The 17515-nt window shown below is 39.4% G+C and overlaps 1 protein-coding gene across 5 annotated transcripts in view; it reads right to left on the bottom strand.

The window, feature by feature from the left end:
• Window positions 1–640: 640 nt before the first annotated feature.
• The window catches only part of NNT (nicotinamide nucleotide transhydrogenase), an 89143-nt gene continuing 72268 nt past the window's right edge, over window positions 641–17515 (bottom strand). For all 5 annotated transcript variants that reach the window (XM_082652273.1, XM_082652271.1, XM_082652275.1 and 2 more), the window contains exons 20-22: window positions 5126–5244; window positions 2948–3063; window positions 641–1403 (exon numbers count right to left, since the gene is read on the bottom strand). In XM_082652273.1, coding sequence (XP_082508399.1) covers window positions 1254–1403; window positions 2948–3063; window positions 5126–5244 — 385 coding nt within the window. In that variant the 3' untranslated portion in view covers window positions 641–1253. The remainder of the gene's footprint in view (window positions 1404–2947; window positions 3064–5125; window positions 5245–17515) is intronic.

The raw sequence follows: 17515 nt of genomic DNA, 5'->3' as shown, positions 1-17515 counted from the left end.
TACTTTTTACATGTTAATAATTGTTTCAAGAAACTTAATGCCAAATTAATTATATATAGAGAGAGAGATATTCCAAATATTCTTCACACATTCAACCTATACAGAGATTTTGGCATAATGGCAAAGTCACGAAGAAAATCTACACTTTTACTGCAAAAGACATAATCTTTACTGGTGCTAAAAAGACATAATCTTTACTTGGGCTTAAACAAAGAGGTAGCTAAAAAGTGCCACCATTTCTCTCAAATGTTATCATTTACATAACACCTTAAAACACACTCTGATTTGGGAAAAAAATTATTCTTCCAAGCAGTTAAGACAGATTAATCTCATCTATTTCATGGTAGCAAAATCTTCCTCAGATATTAATAACAGGCAGAATTACTTGAGTTTAGCCTTTCGTCACCAGAGACAATTGCTACATCACTATGCAAACATGGTGAACTCATTTTATTAGTCAAATAGTTGAATTCCATTCAAGTGCACTTAACACAGTACTACACATTATAAATTGATTGAAATTAGAGAGATCTCCAATTGGAAATGGGGTTTAAAAAATACAATTAATGCTGATTTCAAATTATATGTTTCATTGGTGTTCTAATGAAACATACAAAGCAAATGATTTGTTTCCAGCATCTCTGAAAGATTATCTAGTCCTTTAATGTATTAAAATAGAAGTGAGAAAATACACCCCTGAAATATAGAATCAGAAGTACAGTTTGAAAAATTGAAACTGATGTGATATGTTTAATTCAGATTATGGTTAAATGGTAAGAGGACAGCTCAAGAGTTGATGAAAGTTTCAAATTAGTCACATTTGTTGAAAACACATAAATGCAGGTGGCTGTAATGTTTACACTGAGTCAGATTTTTTCAAATCTATGTATAATGTAAGTCCTAAAAAATTCATAAAGACTAATTTCTTAAAACACTGCTGACTGTTGAGGAAAATCCAAATGGATTACATCTAAAATGACGCTGTTCCTTCTCCTTGTGTAAAATACTTTTGGAATTCATAACACAAAAACTATGCACAGGAAGACATTTAGACTTGTCAATCCTTTTTTTAAAATTGAGGGATTGTTGCTCTTGAAAATTTTCCCTGTATTTGCTTTGCTTTCTTCAGAGTCTTCCTTTTCTTTCAAGAGCTCTGATATAGATGTGTATCAGTTGTATATGTTAATAACTTATTTGCCTGTTCCCACAAGTGAAGAGGTGGCTTTGTTAGACAACAGCTTGATCTTTATGTTTTACTTCTGGTAGGATTCTCTAACTTTCGCCTGAAGGGCATCACACGTCTTCTTGGCATCGCCTAGAAGCATGGCTGTGTTAGGTTTGTAGAAGATTGGATTGTCCACTGCAGCATAGCCAACACCTAAGGACCTCTTCATAACAATGACCTAAGAACCAAAGATTAAGTGAGATGGTGTATTTAACAGACCTGGCCAGGACTTGTTCTGCAAACAAACATTGCCCTGCCCTGACTTTGAACAAAGCAGGTACCACTACTAATTCTTTACTACAAAGACTTAAAATACACAAGGAGTAGTTTTAAATGCATGTTTACTCTGTATTAACTTTAATTATTTAAATGTGCCCATACTCTTATATCCATTAGAGAAAAGGTCATGTTAACAACAGTGTACCTCCAAGTGATAAGTGATTTTTTTTCTCAGTGCTTTTCTCTATAAAGACTATGTATAACATTTTCTAGTCAGAAAAATAAGCATCTTTCTCTGAATGGGCTAAAGAGAACAAATTTAGTGCATAAGCTTCTACTACCCATCCTAAGATAAATGTAGTTGAGTGGGAAAATGGTATGATTCTTAGTCCATTGCTTTAAAGTAAAGGATATGAGACAGAAAGGATATAAGACAAGAACCCAAAGAGCAATCTAGTGTGTCACAGAACAGAGCTAATTACTAATAGAATGCTTCCACGAAGAAAAATGAAGGGGTAAGTCCATCCATCTCTAATACTGATGTGTTCTAGACATTTACAATTAATGTTAATTAATTAATTAATGGATGTTGCTGTCCTGTTGAATATCAAGTCAATTCTTCATGAAATGAAAAGCCTTTCTATGGTCTTTTAGGACACGCATTCTATTCAAAAATGGAAGCAGAGCAAATTTATTCATGTTCCATATACCATTGATACAGTAATGTACCCTACAAACTCAAATACTGGTGATCGATGCAACTGTCCATATACACATGAACAAGTGCATGTCGTATCTACTCACTCACCACAAATACTATGTTTAAAACTCACACATTTACAATAAAGAGAGACAAATTAAAGGGAAAATATACGTTACGTTATAATGATTCTTAAAATGCAGATATGACTTGAGAGTGTAAAGAGACTTGCCCAGTCGGGGCAGAGGAAAATTTATAAGCGTTTGCATTCTCTACAATCTAGCAATTAGCTTTTTCAGAAGTAATGTGCTGTGAGCAGGGCTTGCTTCCTTCCATGTTATAATCTGGTTTTCTAAATCACCCTTCTTCTGTACACTCCATAACATACAAATTCCCTTTCAAAAAACTTAAATGAAAAAATGTGCTCATCTTCGTATGTGAACGCGATGATACTGACTCACTGTCCTGGAGGGAAGCCATCTGCTTCACTGGACTCGGCCTGGAATTCAGCCAGACTCATCCCAAAAGCTCACAGGTCCTTTTTCAGCTGTAGTTACAGATTGTGTTAATCCATCCAGATAATCTCTTTTAGTTCTAATCGAGATCAGGGCATTCACTCAGGTTCTCTGGTGACCACAGAACAGACAGAAGCTGGATATAGACAGCTGGACCCTAAATCTACTCTAACTCCTGAGCCTCCTAAAAGGCATCATCATTTCTCATCAAGTGACCAAGGAAAGTTCTGTGTATGTGTTTTAAGAGACCTTTAATTATCAGAATGAAACACAAGTCTGAAACTTTACCTGCTTTGATTTCCAGACCTCGAGGACTGGCATGCCTGCAATAATAGAGTTGGGGTCTTCTTGAGCCGCTGAATTAACAGTGTCATTAGCTCCAATTACAAGGACCAAATCAGTGTCTACATAATAAAAGAAAATATAAAAATTAAAAGGGTCACTTTTACTTTCAGGCAAATTATGGTGACCTGACTTTATAACAACAACAACAGAAGCTAAAATTTACAGGACAAACATTTGTGCTAGGTATTGTACAAAGAGCTTTATCAGAGAGGTTCAGTAACTTAGCCAATGTCACACAGCTTAAAAGCAATAAGTCCTGCATCTGAACCTGAGCACCCTGACTGGAGCTTGCATTATTATGCTTTCCCTCCCCTCAATGGATCTACCTAATCTGACTTTATAGCTCTTTTATGATCCCAAAATGATCTTGCCGGTAACATTAAAGACCTGCACTCCCATAAATGGGTGCTGAATTTTGTCAAAAGCTTTTTCTGCATCTATTGAGATGATCATATGGTTTTTCTCCTTCAATTTGTTAATATGGTGTACCACACTGACTGATTTGCGTATATTGAAGAATCCTTGCATTCCTGGGATAAATCCCACTTGATCATGCTGTATGATCCTTTTAATGTGTTGTCGGATTCTGTTTGCTAGTATTTTATTGAGGATTTTTGCATCTATGTTCATCGGTGATATTGGTCTGTAGTTTTCTTTCTTTGTGACATGGATAAAGAAGATGTGGCATATATATACAATGGAATATTACTCAGGCATAAAAAGAAATGAAATTGAGTTATTTGTAGGGAGGTGGATGGACCTAGAGCCTGTCATATAGAGTGAAGTAAGTCAGAAAGAGAAAAACAAATACCGTATGCTAACACGTATATATGAAATCTGAAGGAAAAAAATCGTTCTGAAGAACCTAGGGGCAGGACAGGAATAAACATGCAGATGTAGAGAATGCACTTGAGGACACAGGGAGTGGGAAAGGTAAGCTGGGACGAGGTGAAAGAGGGGCATGGACATATATACACTACCAAATGTAAGATAGATAGCTAGTGGGAAGCAGCCACATAGCACAGAGAGATCAGATCAGTGCTTTGTGACCACCTAGAGGGGTGGGATAGGGAGGGTGGGAGGGAGACGCAAGAGGGAGGAGATATGGGGATATATGTATATGTATAGCTGATCCACTTTGTTATACAGCAGAAACTAACACAACATTGTAAAGCAATTATACTCCAATAAAGATGTTAAAAAAAAAAGATCTGCATTCCATTTTCAACTTTTAAAATGACTACTTAATATGCAATTCAATGTCTAAAAGAAAATGGTCTAAGAGTCTGTACTATATTAAAGCTGTGTCCATAATTCCTGGAACTGGCAGGTTTCACACATAATTTAGCAACAGTGAAATCTGAAAGGGGGCATAAAATTAAAATGGTCTAAATTCCCTCTTTAAGGATCGTAATATAAGGTACCTTAGAACTCTGCCAAAAATGCCATGTGAATCTAGACATACACACAATTTCATTATTTTTCTCTAATAAACAGTACTTTTTAAGTTTACAGTGGATACGTGCCAGAGGGAACTGGTTTAATTTTAACAAACATGATCTTGGGCCAAATGTCATTAGCATTCAACATCCACCCAGTGACAGCCACAAAGTCCAACACCTTATCTAGTGAAGTCCTAGTACTTTAAAGAAAACAAAACTACTTACTGACCACGAGTTGGTACAACTGAAAACCAGTAAAATCTCAGACACTGGCAAGAATCAGACACTAAATCATCAGCAGAAGCAATTTCATAAATGAGGAACCTGAGGTTGAGTACCTAGTTCAAGGCCACAAGCAAATGAGACTCAGGACCTGGATTCCAAAGCCAGGTCTGTTCCAAATCCCTCTGCAATGCAGTCCACTGCACTGCCTCCCAAGATTTTCACCATCCTTCAGATCTCCTCAGAGGGAGAAAATGACCCATGCTGCTTACAAACCTGTTGCACCTTTTTCAGTACTGTCTTTCGCTTATTTAATTTCAACTGCATCCTTACTAGGAGCAGGTTACTCTTCATCTGACTAGTAGGTCTTCAGTAATCCCACAATTTATGCCCTAAGACTGGCATCACTCTATTCATCTAAGAACACCTAAACTTCACCATTATCCCCATCACTTACCTGGGAAATCATGGTTGATCTCATCCATCTCCAACACAATATCATACGGCACCCCAGCCTCAGCCAGCAGCACATTAAGCTGACCAGGCATCCGGCCTGCAACTGGGTGAATTCCAAACCTAGACGTGAAACAAATGAACAGCTGGCCTTACTTGATGGGTCGAAACGTACAGAGACCCCAATATCACCTCCGAATCTGCACACTTTGTTCTTGGCATCTCTGCTTCTCCTGGTACTATCTGATCTCTACAAGCAGGAATAGAATCCGTCTAGATATACGGTCAATCTACAAATAGTAAGGTTTGGAGATTCAAGATCTCAGTATATACAAACTGTAACTCCTCTCAAAAAAATAAGTGTGACTTTAGAACCTGACTCTTCCATATATGTTCTAAGTTCAATGAACTCCCAACAACATTAATAATATCACCTTACATTTAATAAGCATTATGTTCTCTCACGATACTTTATAATTTTTGAATCTTTTTGAAGTCAGCCTGGAATTAAACATTTGCCATGAAAAACACTTTCATGCACGTAAGTTAAAGGCCTACTTTCAGCGAGTAATATGCAGCATTGCTCCACATCACAGAAGAAATGTGATAGTAACACGCTGGAGTGTTTGAAAGGCAGAGTAATACACAAATCAGATATCTGCTCTTTTATTAAGGCCAAAGAAACCGAAGCATCAGGCAATTTCGTTCAACCACAGCCATAATGGGATCCCTGAAGGCATGTAATCCAACCTCTTGCCCACAGTATTGATCTCTGTCTCCCCAGCACTGGGCACAGTCCGTAGCACACAGGAAGGACCAAATAAAAAGTGAGTGAGTGAGTGAATGAATGAATGAATCCAGTGAAGAAATGCATTTTATACTACCTCTAGGCAGGGATCCATCCAACCTCAGCTTAAATACCTTCAGTGACAGAAACTAACTCCATTCTAGCTCTATTCCATTACTAGAAAATCCCAATAACTATATATATATAGTTATATATATAACTATATATATATAGTTATATATATAGTTACATATATATCACACACGCTCATCATATTAAACCAAAAAGAACCCCCAACTCATTGCTTTCCAAGGTCTGTAGTCTGAGGGTCTACTCCCTCTTTCACATGTGGATTCCTCTGAGCTAACCTAGGATGCCTATTAAGCAAAACATCTTCAATTCTTTCAACTGTTCAATGACTGACAGGACTTCTAGACTCACTGCTGTCCTAGTCACCTGTTCCTATATTGTCACTGTCCAGCTCAAATTTCAGTCCCCCACCGTAAATACAATATGCTGGATGTGATCTAGATGCACAAGGCACAGCAAGAAAGTCATACCCTCAGGCCCCTTTCAGAAGCCTAGGTCTGTAACAGCTCCCACACCACACTGCTGGTTTTTATCACTGACAGTTATGTAAGATGCCCTATTGGAACTCTACTCAGTGCTCTGTGGGGACATAATTGGGAAAGAAATCCAAGGAAGAGGGGATATATGTATATGTGTGGCTGACTCACTTTGCTGTGCAGCAGAAACTAACACACCATTGTAAAGGAGTTGTACTCCAAAAAAAAAAAAAGATGCCCGGTTACTTTTCACAGGAACTGCTGCCAAGCCAGACCTCCCCACTCGTAACACAGTGCGTTAGGAACAGATTAAAAAAGCATAGGAATTGACCCCTCCCAAAGGCAGACCTGAAAAGAGCTATAAAATGGCTGTTTATATTGTCCAAATAACTGATATATGGTTTTCTACATCTTTGAATGAAGTTAATGAAGATAATCTGATAATGAAGAGCCTGAATTACTGGGGAGCTTGTAATTGGAAAACAAGATATCAAATGATAGGTTCTCTTTAATCAATTTATTTTTTTATTTATTTTTGGCCACATTGGGTCTTCGTTGCTGCGTGCGGGCTTTCTCTAGTTGCGGCGAGCTAGGGCTACTACTCTTCATTGCGGCGTGCGGGCTTCTCATTGCAGTGGCTACTCTTGTTGCGGAGCACGGGCTCTAGGCACAAGGGCTTCAGTAAATGCAGCACGTGGGCTCAGTAGCTGTGGCACGCAGGCCCTAGAGAGCACAGGCTTCAGTAACTGTGGTGCCTGGGCTCAGTAGTTGCGGCTCGCGGGCTCTAGAGCACAGGCTCAGTAGTTGTGGTGCACAGGCTTAGTTGCTCCACGGCATGTGGGATCTTCCCGGACCAGGGATCAAACCCGTGTCCCTTGCACTGGTACGCAGATTCTTAACCACTGCACCATCAGGGAAGTCCCTCAAATTCTCTTTTATATAATCTTCATTCTGGGACCGCTGAAAGTTCCTAAATAATCAACTTATGTTTAAAAAACCAGAAACTCAGGGCTAAAAGGAAACAAAACAGTTATCTCTAGGTGGTTGTACAACAGATAATCATTTTACTTCTCCTCTATTTAAAAATGTTTTTCAAATTTTCTATGAGAATGAACAATTTTATGGTGGGAAAAAATTAACTTCATTTAAAATAAATTAATACTTCATGCTTTTATATTGTGATATAATTTACAAATTTCTTATATATTATTTCATTCTATCCCTAATCATCTTTAATAATCTCCAACAAGAATTAGAATTTAGAGCAGCTGATTCAAATCCAGGACTTAGTTAAATAAACTGGGCTTTAGAGCTACATTCCTGTACCTTAAAAAAAGAAGAGAGCAAGAATATATGTAAGAGGGGCTGCTGGCATATATTTTGGCACAATGACTAATACTGACTCTTTGAGATGTGCTATACAACTTGCACAACTTTTTTAGTATAGCTAACCTGTAAGTCAAACTCGGGTCTTTCTGCCTCAAGAGTCTTTTCACTACTATACAATATAGGCAGTATAGTCAAGCATTTAAGAGGTATTTTTGTTTAGTTAGTAGCTCAAGTTAACTAGTTACATGATGTTCAGTAAGTTACTTAATAGCTCCCTCTCTCTCAATTTTCCCATAGAGTACTAACCAGATGTTATTACAAGCCCACATCATGCCAAGGGCTATATTAAACTCTGTAGAAGAGGTTTGAGAAATACCTATTTATCTCTGCTTGAATGGGTGAAATAAGGAATTCTAAGAATCCAATTTACAGTGTTGAGAAAAACTGAGCACCCAGAAAGTTTCAAACAATACTATAAGCTATAAATTTTTTTAATTTAATTAAGTATTTGCAAGGACATAGGAGAAAAAAATGTCTCTTAGTACACAAAGTACCTGCAACAATGCAAAACATTTACCAGCACCTCTTAAATGATGGGGAAGTAGGTTCTGAAAAATTACTAGGGGTAGGAGGTAGAATGAACTGTATAGAATGGACCATTAATAATCTAAGACTTTTTAAAATTTTTTATTGGAGCATAGTTGATTTACAATGTTGTGTTAGTTTCTGCTGTACAGCAAAGTGAATCAGTTATACATATACATATATCCACTCTTTTTTATTTATTTATTTATTTATATTTATTTTTGGCTGTGTTGGGTCTTCGTTGCTGCGTGCAGGCTTTCTCTAGTTGCGGTGAGTGGGAGCTACTCTTCGTTGCAGTGTGCAGGCTTCTCATTGCAGAAGCTTCTCTTGTTGCCGAGCACGGGCTCTAGGTGCGTGGGCTTCAGTAGTTGTGGCACACGGGCTCAGTAGTTGTGGCTCACGGGCTCTAGAGCACAGGCTCAGTAGTTCTGGCGCACGGGCTTAGCTGCTCTGTGGCATGTGGGATCTTCCTGGACCAGGGCTCGAACCTGTGTCCCCTGCACTGGCACGCAGGTTCTTAACCACTGTGCCACCAGGGAAGTCCCTCCACTCTTTTTTAGATTCTTTCCACAAACAGGCCATTACAGAGTACTGAGTAGAGTTCCCTGTGCTATACAGTAGGTCCTTATTAGTTATCTATTTTCTATATAGTGGTGTGTATATGTAAGACTCTTTTAAAAGGCATTTAGCATCTCTTCCCTCAGTGGGCTACCTACAGTTTTTTTTTTTTTATTGAAGTATAGTTGATTTACTACTTTATTTTGGTGAGAATAAAATTAATAAATAAATAAAATTAATCATTTTTTGGAAATGTAACAGTTCAACAGTTGAGTAAAAATTTTTAAATGTTCTCTAAAACCAAGATTTTTTTTTTTGGCTAGACACTGCTATCCTAATGTCATTGTCTGTTCCAAACCAGGGTTTTTAATCACTCCTGAAAACAAAAGAAATGAGGCAAAATACTGACAATTCATGTTCATACTCTCCATGTAGTTAACACAAACTATATTCAGCATGACTGCAGCTATTTTCAAACTGCCTCAAGCATTTGAGGAAAATGCTTTTTTGGAAAGAAAGCATTTCCAAAATGTTACACAGACTCTTGAGTTGAGATGTCTACTTTAAAATTTTAATACCTCTACAATGGCAATAAGATAAAACATTTGAAAAAACAATTTCTCCAGGCACCAAACTATATGCTCATTAAATGGGAGTTATTAATACTAACCCTCAATCCTGAACATGAATGTCATTTTAATATTTTAACAATAATATAGAATTTTAAGCATGAATATAAAATATAGAGAGAAAAATGCAGTATATTGAAATAACCAAAATATACTCCTAAGCCTGCTGATTACATGAATGTAGAAAAAGAAAAGGCATGACGAATGAAGTTTCAGAGGTGCCTGATTTTGTAAACAAGCATCACAGTCTCTAGTTCAGGACTTTTAAACCTTTCTTCCATGATGGGGAGGGATGAACAATCCCTTAGGTTCACAGGAAATAACAGAAGCAGTAAGAAAAAGACAATAACAAACTCAGAGAAGGTAAAGCTCACTTACATGTAATAAACAATTGAATTGTAAAAAAGAGGAAAGACTGAATTTGTGTAATCCTTACAAAAAGTGAGAAAGAAGGCAGAGCACAAAGCAAACTAAATGCGCATGAAAGAATGACACGGACCTGGGTCTTTAAAGGCACGTATGACACTAAGGTGTATAAAGAAAGTAATTTGAACATCAAAATAAATAAGGATAGGGCTTCCCTGGTGGCGCAGTGGTTGAGAGTCCGCCTGCCGATGCAGGGGACGCGGGTTCGTGCCCCGGTCCGGGAAGATCCCACATGCCGCGGAGCGGCTGGGCCCGTGAGCCATGGCCGCTGAGCCTGCGCATCCGGAGCCTGTGCTCCGCAACGGGAGGGGCCACAGCAGTGAGAGGTCCACGTACCGCCATAAATAAATAAATTTAAAATAAATAAATAAGGATAGTCATGGATTATAACCCACTATGGAAAGTGGGAATTCATGAGTCAAGACTGATAACAGATTCATAAGTCAATAAGGAAAGGATGAAAGGAAGGAAGGGAGGGTGGGAACACTCTCCCCTATAGTGGTAGACCATCAACTGATAAATGTAGTGGGGTTATAAGACCACCATTTTGCCATCATCATAATAAAGTTTGGTTCAGATAAAAATCAGCAGCAGCACATGCTCAGTCTAAGGAGTAAAGTTTGAATGAGGAGCAGGATTTTGCAAGGTCTTAAAGAGAGCGCAACAGAGAAAGAAAACAAAAATCAGTAAAGACTTTCAGTGCTTTCTCTGACAGCTACTTTATTGAAATTGATCAATAATAAGTAGTTGTTAGAACGTCTGGATACTTTGCTCAATGGGCATTTGGTTAAGTGGGCAGAGTCTGTATTTCTTTTTCTCCCCAGCTAACAGTTCCTTATAATACCTACTAAAATAAATTACCAAGATTAACAAACCAAATCTCAGCCAAGAAGAACTTAAATTGAAACTAATTTTTTATGTATTTTAAGGCACTGTTGGGTATACACAAAGTATTTGGTGTACAGAATATTTTAACTTTATGTTCTTTAAATATCAAGTGGGAGCAACAGCCAGCTCTACCCACCACGAGCCCCTCCCATCAGGAAACTGGCACAAGCCTCTTAGAGAGCCTCATCCACCAGAGGGCAGACAGCAGAAGCAAGAAGAACTACAATCCTGCAGCCTGTGGAACAAAAACCACATTCACAGAAAGAGAGACAAGATGAAAAGGCAGAGGGCTATGGACCAGATGAAGGAACAAGATAAAACCCCAGAAAAACAACTAAATGAAGTGGAGAAAGGCAACCTTCCAGAAAAAGAATTCAGAATAATGATAGTGAAGATGATCCAGGACCTCGGAAAAAGAATGGAGGCAAAGATCGAGAAGATGCAAGAAATGTTTAACAAAGACCTAGAGGAATTAAAGAACAAGCAAACAGAGATGAACAGCACAATAACTGAAATGAAAACTACACTAAAAGGAATCAGTGGCAGAATAACTGAGGCAGAAGAATGGATAAGTGACCTGGAAGACAGAATGGTGGAATTCACTGCTGTGGAACAGAATAAAGAAAAAAGAATGAAAAGAAATGAAGACAGCCTAAGACACCTCTGGGACAACATTAAACGCAACAACATTTGCATTATGGGGGTCCCAGAAGGAGAAGAGAGACAGAAAGGACCTGAGAAAATATTTGAAGAGATTATAATCGAAAACTTTCCTAACATGGGAAAGGAACTAGCCACCCAAGTCCAGGAAGCACAGAGAGTTCCATATAGGATAAACCCAAGGAGAAACATGCCAAGACACATAGTAATCAAATTGGCAAAAATTAAAGACAAAGAAAAATTATTGAAAGCAGCAAGGGAAGAACGACAAATAACATACAAGGGAACTCCCATAATGGTTAACAGCTGATTTCTCAGCAGAAACTCTACAAGCCAGAAGGGAGTGGCAGGACATATTTAAAGTGATGAAAGGGAAGAACCTACAACCAAGATTACTCTACCCATCAAGGATCTCATTCAGATTCGAGGGAGAAATCAAAAGCTTTACAGACAAGCAAAAGCTAAGAGAATTCAGCACCACCAAACCAGCTCTACAACAAATGCTAAAGGAACTTCTCTAAGTGGGAAACACAAGAGAAGAAAAGGACCTACAAAAACAAACACAAAACAATTAAATATCAAGTGGAAGAACTAAAGGCACAAAGAATGTGCCCCATCAAAGGCAGAGATTCTATAATTAAATTCAGGGACCCTCATGTGTCATTATTTTTTAATAATGATGAAACAAAATAATTTCCAAAAGAACACATCTTAAAATCAAAAATTTTAGTTTGAAAAGGTCATTTCACTTATGGAGGTTCTTAGTAATATAGTTAACATATCAAATTGCATTAATCAGCTGATTTGTATTCAAAGTTAATGCCATTCTGTATTTCAACTGTCAATTTCAAGTCAACATTCAAAATTAATGCAGGGTTGCTTTCGCACATCAGGAAAAGGTACTCTATCTTCTACCACTGACTAGATCCAATGATAAAACTAAATAACTAGATTTAGTTCAGGGAGTTGCAGCTTAAAAGGATCAGAGGGCACTTGGATAAGTTTCCAGAGAAACACAAAATACCTAACAACTTAGAAAATAACATGCTCTAAGTGAAAAAAGATAAATTGGCTAGAAAAAGAAAGGCAAAACTGATTTTCAAGCAGACCAAATAAAACAGAAGTTGACCAAATATTCCTCATTTTCATTAAACAGAAGAAAAGAAAACAGTCTTCAAATGCAAGAGAAAGAGTTGCAATTAACTTAAAAAAAATACTTTCTGTCAACAATTAGAACAAATCTCCTAGTTAGGGAAAGTTTCAGGCTTTTCTGTGGATCAGGCAGAGACAGGTTCATTCATCTGAGCTGACATACAAACCACCAATTCAGTACAAAATGGATTCAAGGGGATTTGACAAATAAATGTAAAGGATGGTTGGCTGGCAGTGGACATAGTCAAGGCAGTTATGATAGCTGAGACAGCTCTTCATTCATGGGAGGAGGAGGAGGAATAAAAACTACTAGTAAGAGAGAGCAGCAGCTTTGGTGGAACTGAGGATTCCCAGAACAGCTGCAAGACATTGCTCTACCTCAGTCCTATACTACTAACTGCAATGAATGTGCTCTTTTGAGATCTTCATAGTAAATCTTGGACACCAAAAATTTCTCCTAGGGCTTCCCTGGTGGCGCAGTGGTTGAGAGTCCGCCTGCTGATGCAGGGGACGCGGGTTCGTGCCCCGGTCCGGGAAGATCCCACATGCCGCGGAGCGGCTGGGCCCGTGAGCCACGGCCACTGAGCCTGAGCGTTCGGAGCCTGTGCTCCGCAACGGGAGAGGCCACAGCGGTGAGAGGCCCGCGTACCGCAAAAAATAAATAAATAAATAAAATTTTAAAAAAAAATTTCTCCTAATTTCCCAATCCTTCTGAGCATCAATAAGTGCTTCCTGTTTCCCCCAGGTCCCTTCCTCTCCCCAAAACCTGATTGGTGAGGCTTAAGAAAGACTAAGAGTCACTGTGCTAACATGACATTTAAGGTCTGTACTAGCTTCCTATTGCTGATATAGCAAATCACCACAATTGTAGTAGCTTAAAACAACACAAATTGATTATAGAGGTCTGACATCCAAAATCAGTTTCTCTGTGCTAAAAAATCAAAGTGTTGGCAGGGCTGCGCTTCTCTCAGAGGCTCTAGGAGAAAATCCGTCCCTTGTCTTTTCCAGCTTCTAGAGGCCCCCATTCCGTGGCTTGAGGCTACATCACTCTGACTTCTGCTTCCATTGTCACACCTCCTTCTCTGATTCTGACCCTCCTTCCTCGCTCTTGTAAGAACCCTAGTGATTACATGGGCCCACCCAAATAATTCAGAATCATCTCTCCAGCTCAGAATCTTCACTGAATCTACAAAGTTTCTTTTGCCATATAAGGTAACATATTCACAGGTTTGGGGGTTTCGGAGGTGGGTATCTTAAGGGCCATTATTCAGCCTACCACAAACTCCCTTTCTAGTCCTAAAATTCCATGAACCAGAGATTCTAATTTAGCTGAGTAAACCAATACATACTTTGTGGTTTACTTTTGTATTTCAATTCTGTATCCCTCCTTGATTCCAGTAATTTAAAAAAAATTTAATTTATTTATTTGTTTTTAATGCTGCCTTTGCTTATCTTTAAATTATTCCATCTGGCAATCATCTTTATGCTTTAAGTGAGGTGTCTTGGTCCAAATTAGAAATTAAAGACCTCCAAATGTATTTGTTATTATTGTAATATTTGATTAGCTGCAGACTGCATAAAGACAATGTTTCTGTTGAGCTAGTTGTGAAGGGTAAACAGTCATAAAGCTAACTAACATGTTATGCTGAATATCCCAAAGGACAGATCACTTTATATCTGTTTGCATAATAATTTGTTATAGTAAACTTTAAGAATCTAAAGCTGGAAAGAAACACATGCCAGGCGATTCCAAGAGAATGCCAATGTTTTGAGAGAAATGACAGAACACACTAAATTTGGAGAAATATATATGTGCAGGCTGATGAGCCCATGTGAATTTACAACAATTCTGGCCCATGCAACTGGCTAATCTTCAAAGTATGGATTAAAGTTAATTATATCGGACATTGGTTGCCCATGACCAGCAAATGCCAGGAACTAAGGGCCAAAGCTCATCAACATTCCATCACCACATGAAGAATATCCAGAATTCCAAAGTGCAAAGCCTACCAGTCTTTTGGTTCTTCCCCATGAACTATGAAAATTATCTTTATTGTATACATGCTTCACAAAACAGGATCAGCTGTCCTTGTCCATAACGTAATGCTACAGAAGGGGAATAACTACTAAAACGCGATCACGGAAAAATCCTCCATGCTCCCAGAATTCTTTCTTTATGCTCCTCCTCCTTACGATGCACTGCAGCATAGGAACTGGCTGAAGACTGTGCTCTCCAAACTGGGAGCAACTTGGGAATAGGAACTGTCTCTTATTTATCAGTTCCCCCAGTACCTGGCACTCTATTAGAGCGACTCAAATAAAGGGAGGGAAGGAAAGGGTTTTGTTTGTTTTTTTTTGCGGTACACAGGCCTCTCACTGTTGTGGCCTCTCCCGTTGCGGAGCACAGGCTCCGGACGCGCAGGCTCAGCGACCATGGCTCACGGGCCCAGCCGCTCCGCGGCATGTGGGATCTTCCCAGACCAGGGCACGAACCCGCATTCCCTGCATCGGCAGGCGGACTCGCAACTACTGCACCACCAGGGAAGCCCCACCCTCCATTTCTTTTTTCCGTTGCGGAGCACAGGCTCCGGACGCGCAGGCTCAGCGGCCATGGCTCACGGGCTCAGCCGCTCCGCGGCATGTGGGATCTTCCGGGACCGGGGCACAAACCCGCTTCCCCCTGCATCGGCAGGCAGACTCTCAACCACTGCGCCACCAGAGAAGCCCAGAAAGGGTTTTAAGGAACATAGTGTGCCCAACGAAGTACACTGACTCAAACTTTCTATCATCTCTTTTTAGAGAAAGATTTCAGGGAAGTAGTAAAGAGTAGCAGTTAAAAGCTCTAGAGTGCCACTGCCTGCGTTCAAAACATTTGGACAATTTACCCGTGTGCCTCACTTTCCTCATGTGTACAATGGGATTCATAATAAAGCCTCTTCAGAGGATTATTGTGAGATTTAAGGGAGACAGTTCATGTAAAGAGCTTTTTATACTTTAGACCACTGCCTGGCATACATAAGCCCTTAATAAATGTAACCTGAAACTATAATAGTCTATTGAAATACATTTTGTGATATAAATGCTCATCTGTATTGCTCAAATAAATGCACATTTTTAATGATCATTTACATTAAAAAAAAACCCACAAATTTTTACACTAAAACAAATGTGGTTTGTTATCAACATTTCTGAATTAATTTTCTAATTTTTACCTTGAAATTCCACTAAGTATCAATATGGTCCAACGAAAGCCAGAAATTCTTTGTACTTGCAACTACACAAAAAAAAACTAGAGAAATTATATTGTCAATATAGACTGAGGCCAATAATTGCCAACAGCGCACACATTGGTCGCAGTTAATATTCAAGTGTCGAATAGTGTCAAATTTCAAAAGGCCACGTATAACCCTTCTATAGATACTATTAAGGTAAAAATGTACTGTTTCCTAGATTGGTTCAAGAAGGCAGAGTAGAACGTGCACTCACTCCCTCTTGCGAGAGCACCAGAATCACAACTAACTGCTGAACACTCATCGACAGGAAGACACTGAAACTAACCAAAACAGACACCCCACATCCAAAGACAAAGGAGAAGCCACAATGAGACAGTAAGGGGGGCGCAATCTCAATAAAATCAAATGCTGTAACTGCTGGGTGGGTGACTCACAAACTGGAGAACACTTATACCACAGAAGTCCACCCACTGAAGGTTCTGAGCCCCACATCAGGCTTCCCAACCTGGGAGTCCAGCAACAGGAGGAGGAATTCCCAGAGAATCAGCCTTGGAAGGCTAGCAGTATTTGACTGCAGAACCTGGACAGGACTCGGGGGAGCAGAGACTCCACTCTTGGAGGGCACACACAAAGTAGTATGCGCATCAGGACCCAGGGGAAGGAGCAGTGACCCCATAGGAGACTGAACCAGACCTACCTGCTAGTGTTGGAGGGTCTCCTGCAGAGGCAGAGAGTGGCTGTGGCTCACCGTGGGACAAGGACACTGACAACAGAAGTTCTGGGAAGTACTCCTTGGCATGGGCCCTCCCAGAGTCTGCCATTAGCCCCACCAGACAGCTGGTAGGCACCACAGCTGGGTTGCCTCAGGCCAAACAACCAACAGGGAGGGAACACAGCCCCACTCATCAGCAGTCAAGCAGATTAAAGTTTTACTGAGCTCCACCCACCAGAGCAACACCCAGCTCTACCCACCATCAGTCCCTCCCATCAAGAGGCTTGCACAAGCCTCTAAGACAGCCTCATCCACCAGAGGGCAGACAGCAGAAGCAAGAACTACCATCCTGCAGCCTGTGGAACAAAAACCATATTCACAGAAAGACAAGATGAAAAGGCAGAGGACTACGTACCAAATGAAGGAATAAGATAAAACCACAGAAAAACAACTAAATGAAGTAGAGATGGGCAACCTTCCAGAAAAAGAATTCAGAATAATGATAGTGAAGATGATCCAGGACCTCGGAAAAAGAATGGAGGCAAAGATCGAGAAGATACGAGAAATGTTTAACAAAGACCTAGAAGAATTAAAGAACAAACAAACAGAGATGAACAATACAATAACTGAAATGAAAAATACATCAACAGCAGAATAACTGAGGCAGAAGCACAGATAAATGATCTGGAAGACAGAATGGTGGAATTCACTGCTGTGGAACAGAATAAAGAAAAAAGAATGAAAAGAAATGAAGACAGCCTAAGAGACCTCTGGAACAACATTAAATGCACCAACATTCACATTATAGGGGTCCCAGAAGGAGAAGAGAGAAAGAAAGGACGCAAGAAAATGTTTGAAGAGATTATAGT

Source organism: Grampus griseus, assembly GCF_964374135.1.
Source record: "Grampus griseus genome assembly, chromosome: 3".
Taxonomy (NCBI): domain Eukaryota; kingdom Metazoa; phylum Chordata; class Mammalia; order Artiodactyla; family Delphinidae; genus Grampus; species Grampus griseus.
The sequence above is the reverse complement of the archived record's forward strand: the minus strand, read 5'-3'. Positions and strand labels throughout refer to the sequence as shown.